The sequence below is a fragment of the Pseudonaja textilis genome, chromosome 13 (genome assembly GCF_049901715.1).
Source record: "Pseudonaja textilis isolate UNSWEBS1 chromosome 13, rPseTex1.2, whole genome shotgun sequence".
In the NCBI taxonomy this organism is placed as follows: domain Eukaryota; kingdom Metazoa; phylum Chordata; class Lepidosauria; order Squamata; family Elapidae; genus Pseudonaja; species Pseudonaja textilis.
Genome location: NC_142002.1, coordinates 13,547,922 through 13,562,922, shown reverse-complemented (window position 1 = coordinate 13,562,922; position 15,001 = coordinate 13,547,922). Strand labels below are relative to the sequence as shown.

General features: G+C 38.0%; 1 protein-coding gene across 1 annotated transcript in view; it reads right to left on the bottom strand.

Annotated features, from left to right (window-relative positions):
- CEP152 (centrosomal protein 152) overlaps positions 1–15,001 on the bottom strand; it is a 32,316-nt gene that overhangs the window by 13,481 nt on the left and 3,834 nt on the right. Inside the window, exons 2-14 of the mRNA XM_026709824.2 lie at positions 14,771–14,883; positions 11,952–12,043; positions 11,660–11,729; positions 10,479–10,808; positions 9,681–9,831; positions 9,143–9,283; positions 8,243–8,382; positions 7,034–7,234; positions 6,010–6,157; positions 5,009–5,100; positions 4,659–4,819; positions 3,418–3,607; positions 1,152–1,253 (exon numbers count right to left, since the gene is read on the bottom strand). Coding sequence (XP_026565609.2) covers positions 1,152–1,253; positions 3,418–3,607; positions 4,659–4,819; positions 5,009–5,100; positions 6,010–6,157; positions 7,034–7,234; positions 8,243–8,382; positions 9,143–9,283; positions 9,681–9,831; positions 10,479–10,808; positions 11,660–11,729; positions 11,952–12,043; positions 14,771–14,857 — 1,905 coding nt within the window. The 5' untranslated portion in view covers positions 14,858–14,883. The remainder of the gene's footprint in view (positions 1–1,151; positions 1,254–3,417; positions 3,608–4,658; positions 4,820–5,008; positions 5,101–6,009; positions 6,158–7,033; positions 7,235–8,242; positions 8,383–9,142; positions 9,284–9,680; positions 9,832–10,478; positions 10,809–11,659; positions 11,730–11,951; positions 12,044–14,770; positions 14,884–15,001) is intronic.

Sequence of the window (15,001 nt, the reverse complement as noted above, 5' to 3'; positions counted from 1 at the left end):
AAATTCATAAGATTCCTATCTAGGCCATAGATGCAAAAAAGAATTACAAGGAAGAAAGTAAGCAGTTGTAAAAAAAAAAAATTCTTAGAAAATGCATTTCTCTTTGGGGAATCTGTAAAATGCCTCTTAACACAAATCATGATTCATTCTTAGGTGTGTTGCATAAAAACGGCCCTCCTCAACATCAGAGATAGCCCATGTTTTTTAAAAATGTGTTAGAAATAAAAGGTGCTTCAGACTCCTGATTTTTTTTTGTTTTGCTACCATCAACTAACATGGTTCTCTGCATATCAACATAATGCAAATCAAGTTGTGATTTTCCAAGTTGTAGCCCCCAATTAATTGGGATGTTAATTCTGTGGGTTTCCAGCCATGTATCTACCTAATGTTTGGTGGAACTTCAGCTTGGTTAAGGACTTTCCAAAGCACCTGAAGGCAGGACAAGAAGCAATGGGTGGAAACTAATCAAGGAGAGAAGCAACTTAGAACTAAGGAGAAATTTCCTGACAGTTGGAACCATTAATCAGTGGAACAACTTGCCTCCAGGAGTTGTAAATGCTCCAACACTGGAAGTTTTTAAGAAGAGTTTGGACAACCATTTGTCTGAAGTAGCGTAGGGTTTCCTGCCTAAGCAGGTGGTTAGACTAGAAGACCTCCAAGGTCCCTTCCATCTCTGTTATTCTATTGGTTTTCCAAGGACTGTTATGGATGCCTTTCTACAAACAGGCGTTTCTGTGAAGATGTCACGTGTTTGATGGTCCATCTGCTGTTCTTTAGCTTATAGAAAATTAATTAACCTCAAACAGGTTTGTCTGATTTTAAAAGACAAATCCTCTCATTTCATCTCCCCCCACCCCAAATCGGATCACAGCATGGGAATATTTATTTATTTATTGAATTTATATTGCCACCTACTTGCCCATGGAGACTTAAGGCGGCTTACAGAATATAAAACCACACTTAAAACAATAAAACTAACAAAAAGAATCAAATAAATTAATATAGTACAATATAACAAAATCACACTTCACATCCCACCCCCCACCCCAGCAGTTCACATGAGGCGTTTAATGGATTCCATCTTGCTCTGATTGGATAATGTCTTATCCAATCAGACACTAACTTCATCCTGAGACATGAAAAAAAAGTACCTCAATCTCCTCTTGCAATTCCTGGTTTTTCTTTTTGAGCCTCAGCATCTCATCGGAGGAACTGTGACACTCTGTGACACTCTCCGTGTTTTTCCCTTTGGCCTAAAATGAAGTAGAAGTTCAGAGAATACTTGTCAGTTCTTAGTTGTAATCGCTGCCTCATCCAAAGGCATTTTGTACAACCAAGAACCTATCTTAAAAATGCATAAAGCGTCCCACTCCAATTTGTAGGAGATGGCAAAGATAAGATAGCATTAGGCTGTGTTACACATTAAGGCTTGTTTCTGTTTGGTGTTTAATGGAACAAGGCAAGGTTAATGGAGGACAATGCAATATTACAATGCAATTGTATGTCTTGCTTTCTGAGAATAATCTACTCCAACTTTCTGTCTTATCTCTGTTGCAACAGAGAAAGAACAATAAAAGCACAACAAAACAGGATAAGGAATGGGTAAACTTTTTTTTTTTTTTTGGTCTTTTAATGACCCCATAATACCTTGCATCAGGGTGGAGCCCGGAGCAACTGAATGGGGCTGAGTGGTTACTGGCCGGATGCCCTTCCTATCGCCAATGCAGTGTTCATAGCAGATATATTCTCTTTGTGCCCAGAGAAAGAAATATCTGCCTCTACCTAGGATTGAACTCAGAGCCTCCCGATTGTGAGGCGAGAGCTCCACCTCTAGGCCACTGCTCCACTCAGCAATGGGTAGACAATGTTTACTACAATGTTTACTCCAGATCCAAAAGTGCCCCAGTGGTACAACAGACAAATAAGGATCTCTAAAGCTGAGTTGTTTCACCTCTAGGCTCCATATGCCTTTACATCATGGCCAGTTTGGACCACAGTGGGCATTCAAGTGTAGTCAGCCATATCATACACTAGCCAACTAGGCCATCCATCCAAACTACCACACTAAATAACTCTGTTATTTAAGTAAAGATATCACATACAGATAGGGGGGAGCGCAGGTTAGAACGCTGGGCTGATCGGCAGGCTTGCGTTCGAAATCCATTGCTGCCACAGGGTGGGTGAGCACCCTTCACAGGCTCCCGCTCCTGCTGACTCAGCAGTCCGAAATCAGTTGACCGTGAGGATAAATGGGTACCACTTTGGTGGGCAACTTCACAGGGAGGCAAAAGGGGACCCCAACTGGGCATCCCCCGCTCCCCCCAGCAATGGAGATGTTAGCAGCAAATCCTTTCACCACAGAAGCACTTCGGTGCTCCCGACATGGAAGTATTAGTATCACGTACAGATCATAACTACCCAAGAAGGCATCTTTCCCAAGGATGAAGAATTTCAAGGAATGTTTTAATGAGATGTCTGAAACATCCTCTAACTTTCAAAACACATTTCTCAAGGGAAAAGAAAGAATGTTTATTGCTTATGTGATCAGTTGAATGTTTGCTACTTCAATTATATCTTTCTAATCCCTTGTCATCGTTCTTTTTCTTCCTACAGCTATCCAAATTCTCTACTGCAAAGGCTGCTTTCTCTCAGAGAACTTTCTGAGTAAAAACTGTCTCCGTCCATCAGATTTCTGGCAGGGGGTGCTTATAAAACAAACAATTACTTACAAATTCATTTTTTTTGTCAGCAAACAAAACATCAATTTTGTTTCATCACTGATGTTTCTGAGGTCTTTTACTCAGATGTTAGAAACCTGTGGCTTAACTGAAATTCTCAGCAGTCTCATTCAGCAAAGCCAACAATGGGAGCTTTCTGGAGTTTGAAAGTCAGCAACATCTGGAAAACTTCAGGTTCTCTACAGTAATCGTTTCTTCAGGGATTTCTGCAACAGCAATTTATTCCGCTAACAGCCAACATCCTGTCCTCCAAATATTAATTCACAATTCACTGTAATATTTCTTGCGTATTCCTTATCAAAACAAGTTGTCCACCCAATGCATTCCGAAGTTGTGGTGAAACTTGTATTTTGATCAAAGCTACCCCTGGGGAAAACTTAAGACAAGGTCATGACTGAGCTATGCAACTGTAGAAATGAGAAAAATGATTAGGTTGAATAAATTAGAAATATTATCTGAGCTGGCTAGTAAAAGAACAACTTCTAGTAATTCCGATTCACTACCATCACTGTATTTTGTCCAATAAACAAAAACCCAGAGTTAAAGGGTTAACTTCTTAATGTCTACATGAAATAGACAGAACAGGTAATCTTCATTACGGTCACTGCTTTCATAAAATAGAAAATTATATTCATATCAAAGTTATTGGCATACAAAATAAGTAACACCTCTCACATACGTTTGATTTTGCCAGCTGCTGCTTCAGTTCTTGTATAGTCTTATGACAATCTTCAAGGTCATTTTGCAGGCGAGAAACACGGCTCCTCTTTGCTTTGTTACTGCTCAATATCCTCTCCATTTCAGCCTTCAGCTCTAAAATTATTTCATCTTTAGAAAGTCCTTTGTCTGTTTCTTTATTCAATGAACAACTGTCAAATATTAAAGATAAGAGAGGTGAGAATATAGATATAGATATTAGATATTCTGAACTGCATAACATTACTTTCTAAGGTTGCACAGATTAAATTTCTATTGTTATAATTTGCTTTTCAGCCACACTGAACTCTAACTGCATTTAGACAACGCGTTCATCCACTGCAAAAAAATTACAGTGGTCCGGCTCTCTGATACCAATGATTGTTTCATCTGCTGTGTGAATCTAGCTATTGTAGTTTATTTAAATAAATAAATAAAGCCAAAGCAGCAATGTCTTAACATGACATGTAAATCAGGTCATAACGGGCTTGTTTAATTTTCATTTGTGTGAATCCGAACTATTATGGTTGAACAAACCATGGTTAAGCATGAAGATGGGGACAGTTATGTCTTATTTTGATCTAGAACTATTCTTAAATTAAAAGATAAAGGTTTCCCTGTCGATCATGTCTGGCTCTCCGTTTCTTGGCTGAGATAACCAGCATTCTCCAAAGACATTTTCCGTGCTCATGTGGCCAGCATGGCTATATGCCAAAGGTGCACGGAACACTGTTACTTTCCCATCAAAGTGGTACCTATTAATCTACTTGCCTTTGCGTGCTTTCAAATTGCTAGGTGGGCAGGAACTGGGGCAAGGAACAGGAACTCATCCCGTCGCACGGAGCTTGGGTCTTGAACCCAGGCTGACAGCTCTCCAAATTATTGTGTTAAGTCATTCCATAGTGCTTAGAAGAAGTTTCGAAAGGTAGCTTTTTTAAAAAAAAAAACCCAACTCCTCAAGTGGCAGGCTGCTAAGGGTTTAAAAGAATACAGCATTCCAAAGCTATGCTATAAAGAGAATATGCGTACCAAAATGTCTCCCATTTTGTTTCTTGAAGGAGAGTCCAAAGAATGTAAAATTATTTTAGCCCGAGGGGGACGTTGTACATTATTTGCAAATACAACAAGAAGCTTGGAAGAAGCTGAGAAAATGGAGAAATTTCCCATGAAAATTCCTTAATGCCTATTTTGTTTTAAATGACAAAGGCATTAATCTGCAATTACCTCTGTAATCTTGTCTTCTTGCTGATTTGCTTAATGCCCAAATCTACGTATGAATCTGTTAATTCCACATTCAGATTTCCACCTGGATCGTTGAGAAATACACCATGTTTTGCGGCTGATTCATATAGAACAATTTCTTCTTTTAGTTCTTTTATCTCTTCCTATAAATAGGGATATTTAGTCAGGTAAACTGGAAATAAACTCAATGTCATTTTGAGCACTCTGGAATAAAATAATCATCCATAGAGTTATATTCTCCAATGGAGGCATCTCTTATGAAGCACTTTTAATTTTATACTGATCCACATCAATTCATTCCTACAATATTTAAGAAAAGAAAAAATATGAACCTGAAGAGCTTTATTCATTTCACTGCCTAATAACTGTGCAGAGTGAGCTTGTTGAAGTTGTAGACGTAATTGATTTGTCTCCGTTACTAAGCCTGGAAGGAATAAGAATGAAATTATGAATGTAAGCTAAAAATGTTTAAGAGAAAAAGATACAAACTCAAGTGAAAAAGTCCATTTTCACTAATTTAAACCATGCTCTAGGTTCTTCTGTTATAACAAATACAAGGCAAATATAGGGATATTGTAGTTATATGGTGGAAAGAGAATCACACTGGAACTCTTGGAACTGTGTAATTTCATTATCTCCTATATTAAAACTAAAATAATGACAGAGAAGTCAAGTATATTTGCTTTTTTTCAATACACCTGAAGTTAAAGGAACTGTAAAGCTGCTAGGCAAGGCTGCCTTAATAGAATGGAGGATGAAAAATAAAGGAAGATGATGTCTAAATATACATTTCCACTTTAAATATCCTTTGGAAAAGCAATGCATGCTCCTTCTTAGCCAGCAGGATTTTAAAAGAAAATCTGGATTTAGTAGGGAATGGGGTATTTGAGTACCATTCTGTGAAATTCATCACTGCTTATTTATTATGCAAAACTAATTTCAGATGAAGTTTGAGATTGCAACTTCCCTTCTTCCCTTTCTAACACAAGGCTTCTAGCTGCATTAGATTTTCAGCTGATGCTATTAGAATCTCATTTTAAGCCAGAGGTGGAGAATTATGGCTCTTTTATAATTGGTGGACTGCAACTCCCAGAATTCCTGAACTCAAAAATTCTGGGAGTTGAAGTCCATAAGTCATAAAAGGATCACAGTTCCCCATTCCTGTTTCAAGCAAGCACACACAAAAGTGAAATGCTGTGTTTGACATGTCAGTCATCTGAGAAAATTTAAGAATTGAGATTAAACTAAACTTTCAATGATGACTACTGCAAAGATGACTATTTCAATATAGGTAAGGATGTATTTAAAAAAAAAAAAAAAAAAAAGAACACACCTGTTTGTAATAAATTTGCACACTGGTTTTGGCTTTCTTCTAGACTTCTTGAAAGACGATTTATTATTTCGTTTTTTTCTAATTTACTTCCTTCAAGAGTTCTTTCAAGCTGTTTCACATGCTCCTTTAGATGGCAACAAATTTCTATCTGATAAAAGATATATAAGTATAAGCCTTCATATATTTCACTTACACATTCATCCAATAAACTTTGCTATTCATCTTTACTTCCATAATGTTTATATATGACTACTAGCAAAAATTTTGTTGCATTGATGTCTATTTTTCTGTTTCTGTATTTTTCTGAACTCTACTTAGAAAAGCTACATAACCCTAGAGAAAACATTCAGATCCCAAGTGACTAATAATTGGGTATGTATAAAAATACATGTACTGCCTATATTTATAAAATATGTTTAAATTAGTACAAAAACAGGGAGCCAAAGATGTTGAGGACTTTTTTTCAGTCTTTAAAATAAAGAGGCAAAGACATTCACTCTGATATTTGCTCTTATTTTACTCCTGCTCATTCTGAGATAAAGCATAATACAGGTAGTCCTTGACTTATGACCACAACAGAGTCCAAAATTTCTGTTGCTAAGTGAGACAGTTATTAAGTGAGTTTTGCTCTATTTTACAGCCTTTCTTGCCACAGTTGTTGTTAAGTGAATCACTGCAGTTGTTAAGTTAGTAACGCGGTTAAGTGAATCCACCTTCACCATTGACTTGGCTTGTCAGAAAGTCGCAAAAGGGGATCATGTGATCCCAGGACACTGCAAGAGTCGTAAGTATGAGCCAGTTGCTAAGTGTCTGAATTCTGATCATGTGACCATGGGAAAACGCCCATAAGTCACTTTTTTCATTGCCATTGTTCTATCACTAAATGAATTGTTATAAGTCAAAGACAATGTGAATTAGCAAATGAAGATTCGGGGCTAGGAAGGCTTATTGAGCGGAGAAAACCACATTTCGTAATGTGGATGCCTTATGAGAGCATTTTCATCTTGTGAGGAAGAAATCTGACCTGCTCCTGGAGGGCTGCATTCTTCACATCAAGTTTCTGTTGCAAAGATGACGTCTGCTCTTCCAGCTTCTGCTTGAGTGCGGCAACGATAGCCTCGTGTTGCTCTCTTGCACGCTGAAGAGCGTCACAACGGCGAAGTTCCAAGAGCTGCTGCTGCATACTTTCCATGGCAACCTCTGCAACTTTGGATTGCTTGATCAGCTGCAAACAAAATAAAGCAACGGCACATAGGCTCCGTGGGGCTCTGTATGTCTCTCTAAACAGTTTACAGAGTCAGCAAGTTGCCCCAAACAATCTGGGTCCTCATTTTACCGAACTTGGAAGGAGGGAAGGCTGAGTCAACCTTGAGCTTGGTGAGAACCGAACTGGCCTGCAATACTGCATTCTCACCACCGTGGCTCATAAAGATATGGGATTTAATTCAAAATGGAAACCTGGGTGCCTTTAAAACAGGGGTCCCCAAACTTGGCAACTTTAAGACTTGTGGACTTCAACTCTCAGACTTCTCCAGCCAGCTAAGTCCACAAGTCTTAAAGTTGCCAAGTTTCGAGACCTCTGCTTTAACATAATATAAGCAAACTCTCGATGTACAATCAGTATAAAGATTATATTACGAGAATTACACTGTGATAAATACATTCATGACAAATCTCTTTTCCATCATGCTGTGAAACCCGATGCAAGGGAAAAACCATTTCTAACAACATGGCCTCACACAGTATGGTAACTCTGAATGGTTGTTAAACAAAACATTCAGTAAGCGAGAGGGCATCTGTATTATCTTTACTCTAATATGGCTGTAGGTCAAGCATTGGTGGGGGAGAAATGTACTCAACTATATTGCCGCAACTTCAAAGTTTGAGTGTGATTAAACTCACCTGTCATATATTTAAGCATGGTTTGCTGCCTGGGCAAGACTCCAAGCTATAAATAATGGTTTACTAACCACAATAGTTCTATTCCTATTACGTGCTGAGCCAAAATCAATAACAACAAAATAACTTAACTCAATACATGTTGTTTTCCAATTTCCAATAATTTCATCTCCATGTTCAGCTTTTCAGAAGACAGAATGTACTCTTTGGTTTGCTTGAGGAATGATGCTCTGCACCTACTATTTTTGAGCGTTTACTGTCTCATGTACCCCCCAAAATGAATTATTTAACAAGCAGTTTCAAAACCCTTACGTGATCATACATATTAGCCTACCTGCTCCTCGTTAGCTGTCAGAGTCTGAATTTGGCTTTCCAAAGCTTTTATTTGGCCTTCGAGTTGAACTTCCCTTTCCTTGCTATTTTGGTAGAGTTTCTGACTTTCTTGGAGGCTAAGATACATGCCATCCTTTTCATCTTTAAAGATGAAAAAAAAAACATTTACATCACTGTTCAGTTACTTTTTAACATTTGCAACATACCCTTTTCAAGGGGGGGGGGAGAGAACCCCTGAAATAGAAGACTATATGTGTGTGGGGGGGCACATAACATAGCACCTATTTCAAAATTCTGACATTTTAATCTCAAATTTATGGCATTTTAGAAAATCTTATCAAAATAGTTAGCGAATGAAGTTCGAAGAAATGCTCCACATATACCCAAAGCTAGCATCTTTAATCTGGAAAAGATATCAGTACTCAAGCAAGCAAGCACCTTCAAGATTCAGTTTAGGAGACAATTTCCCCAAATTACCAGAGATTACTGATGTGGATCATACAAAGCGGCACATTCAATCATTGGGGTGGGATGGGGTATCCTGTTGTGCATTGTTTTTGAAAAAAACACCAACTGTGCAACCGCTTGCCTTAAATTTAGCATAAGCAGCCTTTCGCTTACTTTTTTCTCTCAAGAGTCGTTACATTCCAAACATTGTTTCTCATCAGTCAACAACAAGAAAACTTAAGTGGCTTTAAATTAATAAAAGCGGTTAACAAGTGGGTTTAATTTTAACACGATAAGTGGAAAGAAATGAGAAACATCCTCCATCAGTTCTGGGTTAGGGTCCCCTGCTTGACCAGGGGGGTGGATTAGAAACCTCCAAGGTCCCTTGGAGAAGGGACAGAAGTTGGCCTGGCCCAAGCATACTTCTGCAGTCTCATCTTTGGGGCATATTTACCTTTCATAATTGCAAGCTGATGGGACAGGTACCTAATCTGCTGTGCTCTTTCTTCCAGCTGGTTATTAAGTTCTCCTAAAGTTCTTTCTTTTGCTTTATTCAGAACCTGCAGCTGACGAATCTGCATGTTGTCTGAAGAACCTGCAACTCACATTAAGTTTCCCACACGTCAGGCATAAAATATACAGGGTTTTCTCAACCAAATGCATAATTCAATAAAATCCCCGAGGGCAAGAATTTCTTGGCAGAAGTACGTAAGTCTTGTTGGACAAACTTTGCTAGATACTTTTTAAATTATGTACCTGGTTTACTTAGGTAGCATAAAGGTGAGAAATTCAGTTATTTATTCCAGGCTAGAGACTCAAAGCATTATAAGTTGTTGGCAACTAGGTGCCCTGGAAGAACAGACTGCCAGATCTTTTTCATGAAAAGCTTTTTGCCACTCACAAAAGATATGAAAACCTTCATACCAATTGCCTGATTCAACAAAAAACTAGGATTCTAGCATCAACATGTATAATAAAAAGCATATACCTACTTTCACCAGTACCCAGAAATTCTTGTTGCATTTCTTCAAATGCTTCTGCCTCTGATGAAATAGGGGCTGCTTTTTGAACATTCTTCTGGTAGGGTTTATACACAACTTTGTAAGGCTCCAAAGATTGGCTGTTGGTTTCTGAACCACCATACTGCAAATTTACAAACACAATTTATAAGTGCTACGTGCTTGCTTAATTTTAATCATAAAGTGCCGATAGATTCTGTGCCATTTGTTTATTATGAAATTTATTTGCCACCTATCTCATGTCAAACAATTCTGTCAGTATCATTTCTTAGCAACGACATATTTTTTTCTCCACAATGCCCATAGTAAAAAACAGCTGAGTTCAAATAGAACACCCATTAATCATTCTGCAGAAAATGAAAATGGTTTTCTGCGTAGCAAGACAAGCTACTAAAATTCATAGGTTTTTATTTAAGAAAGTTTATGAAGGCCTATTCATTCTTGAAGATAAGCATGATACCAGAAGCTTCAGCATGTCAGTTTCTTATTTTTAAAATTACTTTTTTTAAAAATAAAAGAAAAATATCAGGCAAACAACCTGGTAATGAACAGATGAAGTATTAACAGGAACAACAAACCAGAGTCTCAAGCCCCACCCAAGCTACATCAGGATGAGTTCTTTCTCAAACACGCTCTAATTTTATATTCAAAAGTCATGAATGAACAACGCAGAAGTTATAATTCCATTTTGGTTTAATTCTGGAATGCCACTAATTGACTATGAAAACCGGGACACAGCCAAATAACGAAGGGTCATCCACACAGACCTACCTTTAAGGGTTCCTGCGGAGGATCAACAAAGTTTGTTACAAGGCCATGCTGGTTACTGAAGTCTTGCTGGGGGCCGTTTGTGAAGGCTCGAAAATTGGGCGGCAGAGTAAACACCCCGTTTTGTGGGTAATGGCTGGGTGCTTTGAAATCATCTCCAAGATAGACATCTTCAGATCCATTTTCACTGGCCCTGCCAGAGATCTCAAACATGCTTTTATCTTCAGCCTCGTTATGATGGGCAGGCCAGTCACTTGCACGCATTTTACTTGGGGCGTGTCCTTGGTCGTACGCAAAGCGGTCGACAAACACATTCTGGTCCTGCCCATAATCCTGAGAATAAACAGTTTTCTGTTAGATAATGTGACTGATATTAGCATACTAGTCATGTGAATAAAAGAGAGGACACACTGAAGTTAGGGAATAAAAACTAATAAAATGTTAAATTTACTCATTTATTAAATGATCCTTCAATTGAAGATGACTCCAAGCGTAACTGAGTGGAGGGTTGGATCAGATGACCTCCAAGGCACCTTCCAGCTGTTATTCTGTAATTGCCAGGATAGCAACTAGCATAAAAGCTCTCAGGTGCAGTATCAGGAAGAACCACCAGTATTATTTATTATTTCAGAAACTTAACAGACTCCTCCATGCCTTCAGCAGTAACAGAGCTTCTAATGTACTGCCTTTACTGCAAAAATTTGGCCTCTGAATGTATCTTCCTTGAGAATAAGCTGGTGATGGGCTATATAGGGCAGGAAATGTTTTACAAAATTGCCCAAATTTCAATTCTGTGAGAGTCATGAGTCCCAGATTTTGGACATATTCTGTAAGTTAGCCCATCTGAGATACCTAGGTTCAAATATATTGCCATACAGTGCACCATTTAACCCTGTTAAAGGTTACAAAAAGGAAAAGACAGAAGAGAGACAGGCAGGCAGATAGAGATATAGATGATAGAGATACAGAAATAGAGATACAGATACATATAGATAGATGATAGATGACAGATGATAATGGCATACTAGGTAGGTAGGTAGATGGATAGATAATAGATAGGTAGACAGACAGGCAGGCAGATAAAGCACCATATTTAGCTTCTAGCAAATCAGACAGAACAATATTTTAATATTCATTTTGAATGACCCAGGAGATCTTGTAAGATTGTACAAAATAAAACTCACACTTGATGGGTTTGTTGCAATTGGGCGGTCATTCCATTGGGCGGCATCCTGATCCCAGGGCTCATGCGCTCTATACAGAAAAAAGGGAGGCTTAGAAACCTATTTGTTTGAAGAGCCTTATTGTGATGTGACACACACACACACACACACACACACACACACACATATAGGGTAACTACATTTTTCCTGTTAGATTCCAGAAGATAATGTGTGCATGCTGTTTGAATGCAATTGTGTAACTACAACCTTTTTCAGAGCTAAGGGGGAGGGAGGCAAGTGACGAGTTTCTTACTGCTCATGTTCTTCAGGTGCACTGTAGTCAGAAAGCTGATCCCCGCTGTCTTCTAGCATGTCATGAGGAAGGTCTATCAACAGCTGTTGTAGCTGAAAGGAAAACACAAATATGCGAATAAGGGACAAATACCTAGTACTAAAACATAACTTGCCTACTCTCTAGACTTTAATACCAGAGGAATTTGCATTAAAAGTACTACCTTAATGATGTAGCTAGAAAGGCAATCTAATGGTTGCTATTTGGCTGTTCTGCCACAAATGTTTCAGGTAAGAAAGGAAATTAGAGAAATTAAAGAGTCATTATACAAATACATTTATGAAAGATGGCTACTTGAATAACTAGCGCATGTGCAGCTTTGAGAACTGTGTTTTAATCAATATTTTTTAAAAATGGATCCCTTTTCAGTTTGCTATGGTCTTGCCAAGAGACCCAGCTTCATATTGAACAAGTTTTGATCAACTTGTTCAATATGACATACTGCTATCAGAGATATTTCAAGGAGCTTGGTGGTGCAGTGGTTAGAACGCAGTATTGCAGGCTAACACTGTTCACTGCCAGGAGTTCAACCCTGGCCAGTTGACTCAGCCTTCCATCCTTCCAAGGTGGGTAAAATGAGGACCCAGATTGTTGGGGGTAATTTGCTGACTCTGTAAACGACTTAGAGAGAGGGCTGTAAAGCACTGTGAAGCAGTATGTAAGTCTAAGAGCTATTGCTATGAGCCAGGATATGCAATTAAAGTACCTCTGATTAATTATTTTATTCTCAGATACAATCAAGAACACCAGGGTGAGCCAATCTTAATTCTTTCGTATGAGCTTTCCTTTCCCCAGGGGTGCTGATCCCCCTTTTCAACCAGATAGCCTCTACCTGTCTCACACATGCAATCATTGCTTAGCTCAGGCATTGTGAGACAATTGCAGTTAATGCAGTTCAGTGTATTTTTAATCCCTGGTCTTTGACTGCCAGTAAACTTCAAACAAACAAGCCGTTCAGTTTGTGAGTAATATCGTGGCATGTATTAAAATCACTGTATTGTTGTGAGAGACGGTCTCTCTCTCAAATTTGAAGTAGATGCTAATATTCTACTTACACTTTTTAAGCAGAAGCAAAATAGTACCAAATCTGTCCAGGACTAGTCTTTTGTGAGAAAGGCAATGGATCTTTCATGTACAATTTTCTCCAATTACAATTTATTTAGTATCTGTTCAAAGTTACAACAGCACTGAAAAAAATGACATATGACCATTCTTCACACGACCATTGCATCATCTCCTTGGTCATGTGATCAAAATTCAGGCGCTTGGCAACTGACTCATATTTATGACGGTTGCAGTGTCCTGGAGTCATACGACCTCTTTTTGTGACCTTCTGACAAGCAAAGTCAACAGGGAAGCCACACTTCACTTAACAACCATATAAGTTGCTTAACAATTGCAGTGATTCACTTAATCACTGTGGCAAAAAAAGTCATAAAATGGGCCAACCCCCCCCGACTGCCTTACTTAGCAACAGAAATATTGGGATCAATTGTAGGCATAAGTCAAAGGCTAGAGCTGTACTATCTTTCCTCGCCAGTTCCCTTCATTTCAGCTATTCGCTATTCAGTTTATTTAGAGCAAATTAAACAGATTTTCAAAAAACCTTCTGTACTTACTTGGTGCAAAGAGTCCTGAATAGAATATACCTGTTCTTCTAAACCTTCTGTGAGATTTTGGTACATAGAATGGATTTCAACTAATACATCTGTGCAGTACATTTTCTTTTTCTCACATTACTAGAAAACTGCATATAATAATATAAGCAGTTATCAGATCATAATCTACCATGTTTCTTTCCAATGGAGCCTGTAACGTGTTTATTAATTGGGGGCAAATAAAACAGCTTAGAAGTAAGATGAGGACAAGCTAGAGAAATAAACTTTATGTAAAATTCCTGTGTTATCAAAACCTGGATAACTCCTGGCACCAAAATTAGCAGGAAAATCACTGACTTTTCTGATTACTTACAAATAAATCTTATTTCGCACTAACACAATTAAACTCAGCACAATGAGGGAAACACCTAAAATAAAGTCCTGCCATATCTGTATTAATCTTTACTTTTATTTATATGCTAATTATAATAAAGTAAGGAGAAAAAAAAACTTTTAACAACTGCATCAGGTAATATACCATTCCATAATTCTCCAAGACCAAATCTATTTCAAATAGCATTGCTAAAATAAAATAAGTGCATCTACAAGCCTTTCTGCGATATATTAATCTTACTAATGTCCTGTACCAAACATATAAAATTCTAAGAGGAATTCCTGAGATGCAGCAAAATTCTTAACAAGAGACATTTTCCCACTAGCCTCTTCACAGAATAAAATTAAAACTTATAAAATACACATATTGAACTACTGCATAAAACACCATACATGTCTCCATTCTACCCACATTACTAAATATTCCAGACAAGAAGCATAATTCAGAGATTGTTGCAACAGCAGATAACCTGGAGATGTACAGAAGCCTTAGTCAGAAGAAATGAGCAAGGGATTTTTATTCAGATTTTAAAGGAGCAGCTTGATTAAGGCTGACATCATGAGAAATCAAAGAGTAAATTCAAGCAGATTATGATGTCACAGAAACATTATCTTTCCAAGACTGCATTAGCTTTAATGAAAAAGTAGCTGGTTGAAAGCTTCCAGAAATAAGTGATGTCTAACTTCTCTAAGTTGAATCCAAGTGAAATTACGGCAGGCAAAGATTTGAGAGCAGACAGAATTGTTAACACTTCCGACAGGTAATTCTTGCCAACAGGTAATTCTTACCTCTTGTTCCCTAGCATAATCCTCTTGGTCATATTCGTCCTCTTCATGTTGCATCTGTAAAGCTGCACTGTCAAAATCCAGCGACATCGTTCCCAAATTGTTTCTTGGGCCACCTGGGAAGAATAGCTATTCTAAAATTCCATGTGCAATTGATTAATCCTATAAGGCTTTGATAAAAGAATGCCAAATCCAATGTAACATTTCAGTCCACAAGTATTTTGTAACTCTTAT